Consider the following 15,760-nt stretch of genomic DNA (forward strand, 5'->3'; position numbering starts at 1 on the left):
TTACGGTGGCCAACAGGAAGTGATGTCGTCGTCTGAGACAGCAGAGAGTAGCCAGTTAAACAATGAAGTTGCTTTACAAAGATGAATTAAGAAATTAGGTTTACTTAATTATTCAGTAAATCGATGTTATTGTGAATATTATTGTTACTTGTTCATCATTGTGTGAGTGTTTTATTCGCTGACTTTAGTTCGCTTCTTTACACGAAGAACAAAATAGTGACGAAACGTGTTTGTCCGTTCAGGGTCACCGTAGAAACTTGTGTATGTAAGGAGACCCGCGGTGTGTGTGGAAAGAAACGACTCATTCTAAGCTAATAAACACATAACGCTTCATTATGTAACGTCTTTATACACCACTGAAAACATAGTTAGGAATATGATATTGCATTTCTGTTAACAGATCCTCCTAAATATTACACAATACACATTTAAATAAAAAAATATAAAATAGAGTAAAATTAATTAACATTTAAAATTATAAAATTTTAATTAAATAAAATATAAAATAGTGCAACAATACAAATTAGATTCAATATAACATTATCAAATTAAATTAACTCATTCCCCTCCAGCATTCCTTTTAAGTTGCCTGCCAGCACCAGTGCTTTTGATCATTTGTTTGTGTGTGTGAGTGAATGAGTGTGTGTGTGAGTGTGTCTGTGAGTGAGTGAGCGTGTGTGTGTGTGTGTGTGTGTGTATGTGAGACTGACCTCAGGTCTCCTCCGTTCATGATGGTCATCACCAGACAGAGCTCAGTTTTGGTCTGGAAGGCGTACGCCAGAGACACGATGAACCGACTGTGAACTCGAGCCAGGATCCGTTTCTCCACCATTGCTCCCTGTGAAACCAGAACAACACGATCTTCAGCTCAGCACATCATGCTTTCAGAGTCACAGACACACAAACATCACACACACGCACACACACACACACGCACTCACTCACTCACTAACACACACACTCACTCACACTCACTCTCACTCACTCTCACACACACTCACACATTCACTCACTCTCACTCACTCTCACACACACTCACACACTCACTCTCACTCACACACACTCTCACTCTCTCTCACTCACTCTCAACCACACTCACACACTCACTGACTCACACATTCACTCACTCACTAACTCACTCTCACTCTCTCTCACACTCACTCACTCACACACTCACTCACACACACACACTCTCTCACGCTCACTCACTCACTCACACACTCACTCACTCACTCACACACACACTCTCTCTCACTCACTCTCAATCACAAACTCACTCTCACTCACTCACTCACTCACTCACTCACTCACACACACACACACTCTCTCACACTCACTCTCACACTCACTCACTCTCTCACTCACTCTCACTCACTCACTCTCAAACTCACTCTCACACTCACTCACTCTCTCTCACTCACTCACTCTCTCACTCACTCACTCTCAAACTCACTCTCACACTCACTCACTCTCTTTCACTCACTCACTCACTCTCTCTCACTCACTCACTCTCAAACTCACTCACTCTCACTCACTCACTCTCTCACTCACTCTAACACTCACTTGCACTCACTCAATCACTCACATTCACTCACTCTCAAACTCACTCACTCTCACTCACTCACTCTCTCACTCACTCTCACACTCACTTGCACTCACTCAATCACTCACATTCACTCACTCTCACTCACTAACTCACTCTCAAACTCACTCTCACACTCACTCACTCTCTTTCACTCACTCACTCACTCTCTCTCACTCACTCACTCTCAAACTCACTCTCTCTCACTCACTCACTCTCAAACTCACTCACTCTCACTCACTCACTCTCTCACTCACTCTAACACTCACTTGCACTCACTCAATCACTCACTTGCACTCACTCTCAAACTCACTCACTCTCACTCACTCACTCTCTCACTCACTCTCACACTCACTTGCACTCACTCAATCACTCACATTCACTCACTCTCACTCACTAACTCACTCTCAAACTCACTCTCACACTCACTCACTCTAAACTCACTCACTAACTCACTCACTCACTCACTCACTCTCAAACTCACTCTCACACTCACTCTAAACTCACTCACTCGCTCACTCTCACACTCACTTGCACTCACTCAATCACTCACATTCACTCACTCTAACACTCACTAACTCACTGACTCTAACTCACTCACTCTCTCACTCACACACACTCTAACACTCACTCACTCACTCACTCGCTCAGTCTCAAACTCACTCTCGCACTCACTCACACTCACTCACTCTTACACTCACTCACTCACACTCGCTCACTCTCAAACTCACACACTCACCCACTCACTCTAACTCACTCACAAACTCACTCTCTCACTCACACTCACTCTAATTCACTCTCACATTTACTAACTCGCTCACACAAATATGATTACAATCGTATTGTAATCAATATGATTTATAACATTTTTTTATGTAATTTATCTCTCAGACACGCTCAGAACGCATTCACATGCAGAAAGAGCTAAACACAGGCTATTTAAAACGTTCAACATGTTCTGAAGATGTCTATATGACAACATTTGCATGTGCACCAATTCACTAGTTTCACTTCATGCATCATGACACATAAAGGATGCAGTATCCAAACAGCAGAATGTGTTTTCGAATAATGTTTTCATGCTTACAACTGTGAATGAGGTCATTATTAACATGATAGTCCAAATGAAAAAATACCGTACGTTCTATTAATGTTACTGAAAGAACGTTTGTTCATAACTTCGAGAGAACATTCCCTCGTACGATCGCATCTCCAGCGTTCCTGCTGTCCAGGATTTCCACAAATCTGTTCCATATTTAAATGTGTTGGAGTGGCATTTCATAATTAGCTAAAGCTTCCTCAGCTCTAACACTGACTGAAACACACACACAGACACACACACAGCTGATCAATACTGACGAGGAACATCATGCAGCTGAGATCACTGGATGTTTTAACCCATCAGTAAAACACTGATAAAAGCACAAACTCGATGAATGATGAGAGATGTATAATCTGTGCAGGAGTGCAGTAAAGCACATTACCACAGTAAAGCCTTCACCTTCATCATCAATGTCACGGCTGAGCTTCTTAATCACACAATCCATGTCCTGTTATCTAACTGTTACCATTACAGGTCTATCAATGGTAACATTGACATTAACATTACATTAACCTGGACATCTCAAACAAACACACACACTACTAGGCTAAACTAACTAGGCTACCAATAAAACCGAGATGTGAGATCAATTATTTTTACAAATGATTTTAGACACAAGAATGTGTAATTTGTGTGTTAATGTGGTCCTTATTTTATTGGAGCAGTTTTGTAAAAGTCACTGCTGAACTATTGAGAAATCACATTTACTCATTTCATGTCAGATCCAGAACCAATATTTAATTGTTCTAACAGAGAACGTCCTCAGTAACGTTAATAGAACGTCCGTTTAACGTTATCTGGTCTTTCATAATATTCTCAAAGCTACTTGTTACAGAACGGTCAGAGAACTTTCAAAAGTAACGTTCCCATAATGTTTGAAGAAATATACAATGGAATGTTCACATAACCAAGACTATTTAACGTTTTTAAACCATTTTTTTATTGTTTGTTTTTTTTGAACATTCAGATATAACTTTTTCCTAACTCAATGTGAATGTTCTTACAACATTATATATGTGCCGCGAACTCACATTGACGCTGTTTCCTGAGAAACACGAAGATCTCCTTTCATACCTCATAGCCTTTCCTCTTCTTCAGCCTCTTCTTGTTGAGTTTCTTGCAGGCGTACAGCTTCCCGGAGCCCTTCATCTGACAGGCGGACACCTCTCCGAATCCTCCTTTTCCCAGAACCCGGAAGTCCAGGAACCAATCCTCTCCGATCGGCTGCATCTCCAGCCACTTCCACTGCAAGAAGCGCTTAAAGTACATGGTCTCCAGATAGAACGTGAAGGGAACCTCTTTGAGGAAGTCGAACACACACGCCAAGATCTCCACGAACAAATCATCCGCCGCCTCCTGGTGCCGCTCCTTCACTTTCGTGATGTCGTTCTCCGGTAAAAACGGGCAGAAGAGCTTGGCCGACGGCTCCATGTAGCGCTGGAGGATTTTCCCGGCTTTCTGAGCCCGGTCTTTATCCTCGGCCGTGTCGTACGCCTCCACGTCTTTCCACAGGCGACTCGGGCCTTTGTACTCGCTGGTGGTTTCCAGGTACTCTTGAAACAGGCGCTTCCCGATCGGTTGCTCCACGCAGATGCTCCTGAACTGCAGATCCAGGGTTTCTCGCAGGTCTTCGCACACGGTGATGTGCGGGAGCTTGAGTTTGGCGTGGTACTTCTTGTCCCGGTTGGCCGCCGGGTTAGCGGATCCGTCAAAGCTCCCGCGTGCCGAGATGTACGCCGAGTTGGCCACCACCGTAGTCAAGCCTCCGATGTCCATGACGAGGAAAGAGCCGGAGCGAGGACTGACAACGAGACGAGGAGAGATGCTGGAGAGTCACAGCGAGAGCATTGGAGCTCAGCGCCGGGAGACTGGAGGAGTTCGGTTAGATCATGAGATTCTAGGGGTTCGGGAGAGGATCCAGTGTCTGAGGGAGAAGTGAACGATAATCCCTGACACACACACACACACACACAGATCTACCTGACTCAACATCTTCCATAAGGGTTTATCCTCTAACTCCATAATACCTTCCTCAGGTTAAAACCCTTCACTGATGGAGGAGCGAGATGCAGAACTCACTCGCTGGGTAATAAACCCCTGAAACAAAAAAATATGATTGAAAAAAGAAATTGATGCTTATTATCAGTTGTTAAGCCTTTAACGAATAAGAAAAGCTGGATGAAGATGTTGTTGTTAGATGGTCGATAAGCTGAAGTACCAGTCTGGTTTTAACCTTGGGTAGATCAGCTTAATTAAAGACCATCAGTGGTTAAATTCAGCATTTAATGTTGTTTATGTGGTGATTTTAAAATGCTTTAACAACCTAGTAACTTTAGTTTATAGCTGAACTGAGTTTGTGTCGTAACGAATGAACTTTCAACATTCACACAAAAATAATACAATTTATTTGCAATTGCAGTTTTCTTAAGCGCTAGAAACGCAAAATAAACACTGAATATTAACACAATCAAATGAAAGAACGGTGACAAATGTATTTTTACACTAAAATAACACAAAATACAAAGAGTTTTGAGACTTTTCTGAAAGTCTCCCTGTGGTGAAAATCCAGCTTTTAATGTTGTTTATATGTGTATGTGGTGTTTTTAACATGCTTTCATACAAATCATGTGTAAATTCATAAGTCGACAGCATTGCTGAGTATTTTCTCCTTAAAACTGCAGTGAACCAAAGACAGTCTCAAAAACACGGTTTGAAATCGCTGGTGTTTCTGACGTCACAAACTACCTTGTAACCAATCAGATCAACGTGTGATCGTCAATGTCATGATTCTGCCTTAGTGTTCTTGATTTTCCCTGGTCGTGAGGCAGGATCATGACAGAATCATGTTTTGTGTACAAGCACATGGCCTTTTGCTTGGGCCATGTGCTTGTGTTGTCTCGTTACGTAACCCCGCCCCCTTGTTATCCTCGTCTTGTCATTATTGTCTAGTCAGTTTCACCTGTCCTTGTCATTAGTGTTCCCTTTATAATCCCCTTGTGTTTGCTGTCCTATGTCAGTTCATTGTTTGACTTGTCATATGTTGTGTGAGTCATTGCTAGATTTACCTGTGAGTACCGTTTGAGAGTTTTGTGTAGTGTATTTCTGATCCTGTTTCTGTTATTAGTTTATAGTCTAGTTTGTCAAGTGTTAGTCTAGTTTAGTCTTCCCTTGTCAGAGTTGTCCTTGTTTTACCCCCTCGTGGGTTTTGTTTTCCCTGTTTTCTGTCTGCAATAAAAGTTCTGTGTTTGCATACTGTCTGCGCCTGGGTTCATCCGCCAACCACATGACAGAATGAACCGACCAAAGAAGAACCCAGCAGACCGTTTGTCCTTCTCTGCCAAGCATTGTCTGGACCCCCTTGAAGAAGTCTGGTTGTCATCCCCCCTCAACAAGAAGAGTCACCCTTCCATACTCACCCGAGGGTGAGTGGATCTTGTCAAACTTCTCCCGGTTGTATGACCACTTCTCCCGGGAGGAATCTGGGGCGGCGTCCTCAAGGTCTTTACCTTCTGCCCGCCTGCCTATCATTCCCGAGGGTCGAATGATAGGCGTCGCGACGCTTGGGGACCAGGCTGGTTCCCCCACGACTCCAGAGGCGTCTTCCTCACCCACTGACCTCCGTGGTAAACGAGGGAGACGGGTTTCTTGGGATTCCCCCTCGGAGTCATCGTCATGTGAGCTCACCCTACCAGAAGTGGTCTTCCCAGTTCCTGTTTTGTCTTCCGCTGAGCCCGTCCAGCCGATCACGAGTCCTGTTGTGACCATTGCTTCCCGACCTAGGAGAAAGAGGAGGAAGAGGGGAGCCTCCCATCCTTCGTCAAGCGCTGCTCCAGAGCCCGCTACTGCGAGCGCTGCTCCAGAGCCCGCTACTGCGAGCGCTGCTCCAGAGCCCGCTACTGCGAGCGCTGCGGCCGATCAAGCTGCAGAAGCAGTCCTGCAAGCGGTGTCTGCTCGTAAGCGGATGCCTATCATTGTTGCTGCCGAGACTCTAGCAGACTACCTTGTCAAGATCCTCGATGTGCCCGTCATGTCTTGTCCCGAGCCCACTGTGTCTGTGAGCTCTACTCCCAAGCCTACCACTGTGAGCGCCGCACCCGATCCTGTCCCTGTTTGCGCCGGACCCAAGCCTGCCACGGAGAGCGCTGCACCCAGTCCTGCCCCTTCACCTGCTATGTCCCCCGTCAGGAGTCCCATTTCCTCATCCTCTGTGTCCTCCGTGTCTGAAACTGTTCCTGCTACCACTGAAGCTGTATCCCAGTCTGTCTTCCTGGTCGCCCCTGTCTCCACTAATTTCCGGACTGTTTCTCCGTTTGTCCCTGTCGCCACTAGTCCCCGGACTGTTTCCCCGTTTGTCCCTGTTGCCACTAGTCGCCGGACTGTTTTTTCCTGTCTCCACCTCACCTCGGACTGTTCCTCGTGTGTGCCCATCCAGTTCTCTCCGGACTCCCCGCCCAAGATCATCACCTTGTCAACCCAAGACCCCTTGCCACCTATTCACCCTGGACTGCCCCCTAAGAACTTTGTGTTTCCGCCACCTCCCCTGCCTTGTTTATTGTTTTTGATGTTTCACCCCAACCCAGTAATTGTCTTTTCGTGTATGCCTTTGTTAGTTTTTGTCATGTATTGTTGGTTTGTGTCTTTGTCACAGTCTGTCATGTCCCGTGTTAATGTCCCCTTGAGGAGCGTCTGGAAGTTCTGTCATGATTCTGCCTTAGTGTTCTTGATTTTTCCCTGGTCGTGAGGCAGGATCATGACAGAATCAAGTTTTGTGTACAAGCACATGGCCTTTTGCTTGGGCCATGTGCTTGTGTTGTCTCGTTACGTAACCCCGCCCCCTTGTTATCCTCGTCTTGTCATTATTGTCTAGTCAGTTTCACCTGTCCTTGTCATTAGTGTTCCCTTTATAATCCCCTTGTGTTTGCTGTCCTGTGTCGGTTCATTGTTTGACTTGTCATATGTTGTGTGAGTCATTGGTAGATTTACCTGTGAGTACCGTTTGAGAGTTTTGTGTAGTGCATTTCTGATCCTGTTTCTGTTATTAGTTTATAGTCTAGTTTGTCAAGTGTTAGTCTAGTTTAGTCTTCCCTTGTCAGAGTTGTCCTTGTTTTACCCCCTCGTGGGTTTTGTTTTCCCTGTTTTCTGTCTGCAATAAACGTTCTGTGTTTGCATACTGTCTGCGCCTGGGTTCATCCGCCAACCACATGACAGTCAACCAGTGGATCTCTGAGCTGTGCGAGTGAGTGGAGGCGGGGCTCATTTGCATATTCATAGAACCGCACATACTAAATGAGGAAAGGGTGTCGAGTTACATTCAAGATATTTTAAGACATGAAAAATATATTTTTTCATGAAGGAAAAAAACGTTTAAATATGTCATTTTGGTGATCAAAGAAGATCAGAAAGAGTAAAGGTTCTGGAAAGCATCTTTGTACCTCAAGATGAGGGTCACATTTATTGTTGTTCATTGGATTTTCATGCGTGACATACCGATATTTCAATAGGAATGCACACAATTGGGAATGATGTGTGAGGGTGAAAGATTTCGTATCGGTCTCAAAGATTTCATATCGTCTCAAGTTGGTCAAATATTTCAACATTATATATATATATTAATATTTAAACATTTCCAAATTAAATGTGGGCATGATTTTGGTTTTATCCACGATGAACTGACTGGATGTTTCTATACGAAGAGCAGTAACAAATTATTATATTCAAAGATTATGAAGACATTTTTTTCTCTTTAAGGACAAAATGGACTTTAAATGGAAACTATATATTCATTTTTATCATATCAAGTTAAGAAGTAGAGTGATGCATAAAACATGAGAACATCTCAAACTCAACTTCTTCCTGACATTACTAAACATGATTACAGACCAAATTTAGTGTACCTGCACTTATTGAACTATATGAATCATATAATTGGCTATTTTTATTTTCTCAATCATTTAAATGAAAACGTGAGGATCTTGCAGGTTTGATGAAGTAATGATGGTAAAGGAAAGGATCTTTTTAATTGACATTTTTCCCATTTCATAACTATGGAAGCTTGTTTCAGTCACAGAATAAAAAATAAAAAGGTAATTGCAACTTTTTATCTCACAATTGTGAGTTTACATCTCGCCATTCGGACTTTATTGATCAGAATTGCGAGATATAAAGTCAGAATTGCGAGATATAAAGTCGCAATTACCATTTTTATTCTGTGGCTGAAACAAGCTTCCATAGATTACATTATTTCAGGAGAGCACAAAGAACAACCACACAAGCATATACATCATTCGGTTCAGTTTAATATCTATACATGAATAAGAAATCTATATTTTCTGTAGTATTTATTACATTGTACAAAAAGGCTGGACGTTTGAGTTGCTGATCTCATGTTCTCATCAAAGCTCACGCCAAACGTCCCAAAAAAGCTCCAATATCAAAAATAGCTGCCAATGAGAGCCAATCACAACAAAACGGGGTAAAAATGTTTAAAAAAGCCCCTCAGCGAACAGCGATAAAGCCTTGTGTAACTGGAGATTCTGCAACTGTGGCGCTGCAGTTACAGCAGCACAAAGACGATCACTCGAGCTCATCTGCTCATAAGCTGAGATAACACACTGAGCTGAGGAATTATGGGAAGCCTTACAGCAGGATCACAATGTTGAGTTTCAAACAAGAACTGGCAAACAAAAGGGAATCTGCATAATATCACCGGTTCTGGAGCTGAAGCAAATCCATCCAACCAGAACCGCTAATCATCATCATCATCATCTTCGTCATCAAAGTCTTCTTCCTCATCCTCTTCTTCATCCTCCATGTGTGATGATGGCGTCTCGTCTCGGGACCCGTTTGAGCTGGACGGGCCTCGGGCTCTGACGGATCAGAACAGCTCATGTTCACTTACATCACACACACACACACACACACACACACACACGTCAATAATACACTGATCAACTTAAAAACATCATGTGATACTCACGTGGCCACATGGGAAAGCTTCCCGATCAGCTGGTTAATGGCACCCTGCGCCATTTCTACAACAGATAAACACTCATGAACGCAATTGCACACTCTCTCTTTCTCCCTCACACACACACACACTAACCCGACCCCTTAACCTACTCATCACACACACACACTCACACTCTCTCTCACACTCACACTAACCCGACCCCTTAACCTACTCATCACACACACACACTCACACACTCTCTCTCACACTCACACTAACCCGACCCCTTAACCTACTCATCACACACACACACACTCTCTCACTCTCACACACACTAACCCGACCCCTTAACCTACTCATCACACACACACACACTCTCTCTTTCTCTCTCACACACACGCTGACACTAACCCGACCCCTTAACCTACTCATCACACACACACACTCACACACTCTCTTTCACACTCACACTAACCCGACCCCTTAACCTACTCATCACACTCACACACTCTCTCACACTCACTAACCCGACCCCTTAACCTACTCATCACACTCACACACTCTCTCACACTCACTAACCCGACCCCTTAACCTACTCATCATACACACACACTCTCTCTTTCTCTCTCACACACACACTGACACTAACCCGACCCCTTAACCTACTCATCACACACACACACTCACACACTCTCTTTCACACTCACACTAACCCGACCCCTTAACCTACTCATCACACACACACACACACTCACACACTCTCTCACACTCACACACACTAACCCGACCCCTTAACCTACTCATCACACACACACACTCTCTCTTTCTCTCTCACACACACACTGACACTAACCCGACCCCTTAACCTACTCATCACACACACACACTCTTTCACACTCACACTAACCCGACCCCTTAACCTACTCATCACACACACACACACACACTCTCTCACTCTCACACACACTAACCCGACCCCTTAACCTACTCATCACACACACACACACACACACACACTCTCTCTCACTCTCACACACACTAACCCGACCCCTTAACCTACTTATCACACACACACACACACTAGAGGTCGACGATTCGTTGGTTTTGCCGATATATCGGTACCGATAGTTGATTGGTGTAACTATCGTTATCGGCAAAAATGCACACCAATAGTTTTTCTGGGTTGCGTCCGTTGCTGGAGCGACTGTGAAGGTGCGCTGGCGTTACACAGTACGAGAGACCGAGAAGAGACTGCTGGCATTATACAGAGCGAGAGCGCCCTCTAGAGGACAAATAACAAACTATCACTGGCTGAGTTGTTTACGTTAACACTAGAGGCGTGCGGCGCGGAGAGCGCTGACACTTCAGACACGCATTCAAAACACCGACAGCGAAACGGTATGAATACAGAACACTAAACTGCATATTGGCATATCATTATAAAGTAATGAATTTGTTTACTAGATGCTGCATCAGCAGAGAAAGAACAGAAGTGTGTTTGCCGTCGAGGCTGAGAGGACTCTAACATTAGTTCCTCAAGCGGTTAAAACAATGTGACAAAAACACACGCAGACCTGACCCAAATGTTTAATGTTGCAATTGTTACCATCTATTTGCATTAGTTTATATCCAGCTGGTCACTTTATGCATTCATTAGCCGGCGTAGTTTAATATTTAAAGCTAGTGACGTGATAGCTTTCTCAGCATTGATACGTTTATGTAACCGACAGAAACATCAGAAACACATTCGATTTCAGTTTTTTATCACCACAATACATATTGTTATTTTGATTAGATAATCATCAAGTGTTCTAATACAAAGGCAAATAAAGTGAGAGACGATGTAATATAGGTCTACGTTTATGTAATTTTAATGCTCTGGCCTTTGCAGATATTTAATGTATGATAATATGATTTCCAGAAGTGTAATTGACAGAAAACCTTAGTTTTTTAATAAACAATTCAAATGTTTAATTCACAATCCTTACTTTGGCCGGTTCTTTGTGGCAAGCTGTATGCGTGCGTTGAGATGCGGAATAGGCAATATAAAAATGCTGTCATTATAAAAGGTTTCTAGTGTCAATGTATTGCTTGTTTTTCTGTTTACATTTCGTGTTGTGACACGTCTCTTCTCTCGAACATAATGCTGGTACGTCAGAGCGGCCAAAGCGCCAACAAGCTTTAACAAGCGCCAACAAGCTTTAACAAGCGCCAACAAGCTTTAACAAGCACCAACAAGCTTTAACAAGCGCCAACAAGCTTTAACAAGCGTCAACAAGCTTTAACAAGCGTCAACAAGCTTTAACAAGCGTCAACAAGCTTTAACAAGCTTCAACAAGCGTCAACAAGCTTTAACAAGCGTCAACAAGCTTTAACAAGCGTCAACAAGCTTTAACAAGCGTCAACAAGCTTTAACAACGCCAACAAGCGTCAACAAGCTTTAACAAGCGTCAACAAACGTCAACAAGCTTTAACAAGCGTCAACAAGCTTCAACAAGCGTCAACAAGCTTTAACAAGCGTCAACAAACGTCAACAAGCTTTAACAAGCGTCAACAAGCTTTAACAAGCGTCAACAAGCTTTAACAAGCGTCAACAAGCTTTAACAAGCGCCAACAAGCTTCAACAAGCGTCAACAAGCTTTAACAAGCTTTAACAAGCGTCAACAAGCTTTAACAAGCGTCAACAAGCTTTAACAAGCGTCAACAAGCTTTAACAAGCTTTAACAAGCGTCAACAAGCTTTAACAAGCATCAACAAGCGTCAACAAGCTTTAACAAGCTTTAACAAGCGTCAACAAGCTTTAACAAGCGTCAACAAGCTTTAACAAGCTTTAACAAGCGTCAACAAGCTTTAACAAGCTTTAACAAGCGTCAACAAACTTTAACAAGCGTCAACAAGCTTTAACAAGCGCCAACAAGCTTTAACAAGCGTCAACAAGCTTTAACAAGCTTTAACAAGCGTCAACAAGCTTTAACAATCGTCAACAAGCTTTAACAAGCGTCAACAAGCTTTAACAAGCTTTAACAAGCGTCAACAAGCTTTAACAATCGTCAACAAGCTTTAACAAGCGTCAACAAGCTTTAACAAGCTTTAACAAGCGTCAACAAGCTTTAACAAGCGTCAACAAGCGTCAACAAGCTTTAACAAGCGTCAACAAGCTTTAACAAGCGTCAACAAGCTTTAACAAGCTTTAACAAGCGTCAACAAGCTTTAACAAGCTTTAACAAGCGTCAACAAACTTTAACAAACGTCAACAAGCTTTAACAAGCGTCAACAAGCTTTAACAAGCGTCAACAAGCTTTAACAACATCAACAAGCTTTAACAAGCATCAACAAGCTTTAACAAGCTTTAACAAGCGTCAACAAGCTTTAACAATCGTCAACAAGCTTCAACAAGCGTCAACAAGCTTTAACAAGCTTTAACAAGCGTCAACAAGCTTTAACAATCGTCAACAAGCTTTAACAAGCGTCAACAAGCTTTAACAAGCTTTAACAAGCGTCAACAAGCTTTAACAAGCGTCAACAAGCGTCAACAAGCTTTAACAAGCTTTAACAAGCGTCAACAAGCTTTAACAAGCGTCAACAAGCTTTAACAAGCTTTAACAAGCGTCAACAAGCTTTAACAAGCTTTAACAAGCGTCAACAAACTTTAACAAACGTCAACAAGCTTTAACAAGCGTCAACAAGCTTTAACAAGCGTCAACAAGCTTTAACAACATCAACAAGCTTTAACAAGCATCAACAAGCTTTAACAAGCGTCAACAAGCTTTAACAATCGTCAACAAGCTTCAACAAGCGTCAACAAGCTTTAACAAGCTTTAACAAGCGTCAACAAGCTTTAACAAGCTTTAACAAGCGTCAACAAGCTTTAACAAGCGTCAACAAGCGTCAACAAGCTTTAACAAGCTTTAACAAGCGTCAACAAGCTTTAACAAGCGTCAACAAGCTTTAACAAGCTTTAACAAGCGTCAACAAGCTTTAACAAGCTTTAACAAGCGTCAACAAACTTTAACAAACGTCAACAAGCTTTAACAAGCGTCAACAAGCTTTAACAAGCGTCAACAAGCTTTAACAACATCAACAAGCTTTAACAAGCATCAACAAGCTTTAACAAGCGTCAACAAGCGTCAACAAGCTTTAACAAGCGTCAACAAGCTTTAACAAGCTTTAACAAGCGTCAACAAAAGCTTTAACAAGCGTCAACAAGCTTTAACAAGCGTCAACAAGCTTTAACAAGCGTCAACAAGCTTTAACAAGCGTCAACAAGCTTTAACAAGCGTCAACCAGCTTTAACAATCGTCAACAAGCTTTAACAAGCGTCAACAAGCTTTAACAAGCTTCAACAAGCGTCAACAAGCTTTAACAAGCGTCAACAAGCTTTAACAAGCGTCAACAAGCTTTAACAAGCGTCAACAAGCTTTAACAACGCCAACAAGCGTCAACAAGCTTTAACAAGCGTCAACAAACGTCAACAAGCTTTAACAAGCGTCAACAAGCTTCAACAAGCGTCAACAAGCTTTAACAAGCGTCAACAAACGTCAACAAGCTTTAACAAGCGTCAACAAGCTTTAACAAGCGTCAACAAGCTTTAACAAGCGTCAACAAGCTTTAACAAGCGCCAACAAGCTTCAACAAGCGTCAACAAGCTTTAACAAGCTTTAACAAGCGTCAACAAGCTTTAACAAGCGTCAACAAGCTTTAACAAGCGTCAACAAGCTTTAACAAGCTTTAACAAGCGTCAACAAGCTTTAACAAGCATCAACAAGCGTCAACAAGCTTTAACAAGCTTTAACAAGCGTCAACAAGCTTTAACAAGCGTCAACAAGCTTTAACAAGCTTTAACAAGCGTCAACAAGCTTTAACAAGCTTTAACAAGCGTCAACAAGCTTTAACAATCGTCAACAAGCTTTAACAAGCGTCAACAAGCTTTAACAAGCTTTAACAAGCGTCAACAAGCTTTAACAATCGTCAACAAGCTTTAACAAGCGTCAACAAGCTTTAACAAGCTTTAACAAGCGTCAACAAGCTTTAACAAGCGTCAACAAGCGTCAACAAGCTTTAACAAGCGTCAACAAGCTTTAACAAGCGTCAACAAGCTTTAACAAGCTTTAACAAGCGTCAACAAGCTTTAACAAGCTTTAACAAGCGTCAACAAACTTTAACAAACGTCAACAAGCTTTAACAAGCGTCAACAAGCTTTAACAAGCGTCAACAAGCTTTAACAACATCAACAAGCTTTAACAAGCATCAACAAGCTTTAACAAGCTTTAACAAGCGTCAACAAGCTTTAACAATCGTCAACAAGCTTCAACAAGCGTCAACAAGCTTTAACAAGCTTTAACAAGCGTCAACAAGCTTTAACAATCGTCAACAAGCTTTAACAAGCGTCAACAAGCTTTAACAAGCTTTAACAAGCGTCAACAAGCTTTAACAAGCGTCAACAAGCGTCAACAAGCTTTAACAAGCTTTAACAAGCGTCAACAAGCTTTAACAAGCGTCAACAAGCTTTAACAAGCTTTAACAAGCGTCAACAAGCTTTAACAAGCTTTAACAAGCGTCAACAAACTTTAACAAACGTCAACAAGCTTTAACAAGCGTCAACAAGCTTTAACAAGCGTCAACAAGCTTTAACAACATCAACAAGCTTTAACAAGCATCAACAAGCTTTAACAAGCGTCAACAAGCTTTAACAATCGTCAACAAGCTTCAACAAGCGTCAACAAGCTTTAACAAGCTTTAACAAGCGTCAACAAGCTTTAACAATCGTCAACAAGCTTTAACAAGCGTCAACAAGCTTTAACAAGCTTTAACAAGCGTCAACAAGCTTTAACAAGCGTCAACAAGCGTCAACAAGCTTTAACAAGCTTTAACAAGCGTCAACAAGCTTTAACAAGCGTCAACAAGCTTTAACAAGCTTTAACAAGCGTCAACAAGCTTTAACAAGCTTTAACAAGCGTCAACAAACTTTAACAAACGTCAACAAGCTTTAACAAGCGTCAACAAGCTTTAACAAGCGTCAACAAGCTTTAACAACATCAACAAGCTTTAACAAGCATCAACAAGCTTTAACAAGCGTCAACAAGCGTCAACAAGCTTTAACAAGCGTCAACAAGCTTTAACAAGCTTT

The 15,760-nt window shown here is 42.3% G+C and overlaps 2 protein-coding genes across 8 annotated transcripts in view; both read right to left on the reverse strand.

Annotated features, from left to right (window-relative positions):
* The window catches only part of grk1a (G protein-coupled receptor kinase 1 a), a 13,650-nt gene extending 8,987 nt beyond the window's left edge, over window positions 1–4,663 (reverse strand). For all 6 annotated transcript variants that reach the window (XM_077238056.1, XM_077238053.1, XM_077238055.1 and 3 more), the window contains exons 1-2: window positions 3,759–4,663; window positions 711–838 (exon numbers count right to left, since the gene is read on the reverse strand). In XM_077238056.1, the coding sequence (XP_077094171.1) occupies window positions 711–838; window positions 3,759–4,460 (830 nt within the window). In that variant the 5' untranslated portion in view covers window positions 4,461–4,663. The remainder of the gene's footprint in view (window positions 1–710; window positions 839–3,758) is intronic.
* A 4,297-nt stretch (window positions 4,664–8,960) lies between these two features.
* Window positions 8,961–15,760, reverse strand: part of tfdp1b (transcription factor Dp-1, b) — a 40,835-nt gene continuing 34,035 nt past the window's right edge. For both annotated transcript variants that reach the window (XM_077238095.1, XM_077238096.1), the window contains exons 11-12: window positions 9,661–9,715; window positions 8,961–9,550 (exon numbers count right to left, since the gene is read on the reverse strand). In XM_077238095.1, coding sequence (XP_077094210.1) covers window positions 9,430–9,550; window positions 9,661–9,715 — 176 coding nt within the window. In that variant the 3' untranslated portion in view covers window positions 8,961–9,429. The remainder of the gene's footprint in view (window positions 9,551–9,660; window positions 9,716–15,760) is intronic.

This window comes from Siphateles boraxobius, unplaced genomic scaffold (assembly GCF_051911475.1).
Source record: "Siphateles boraxobius isolate OS27281-9 unplaced genomic scaffold, OSU_SipBor_1 215, whole genome shotgun sequence".
In the NCBI taxonomy this organism is placed as follows: Eukaryota; Metazoa; Chordata; class Actinopteri; order Cypriniformes; family Leuciscidae; genus Siphateles; species Siphateles boraxobius.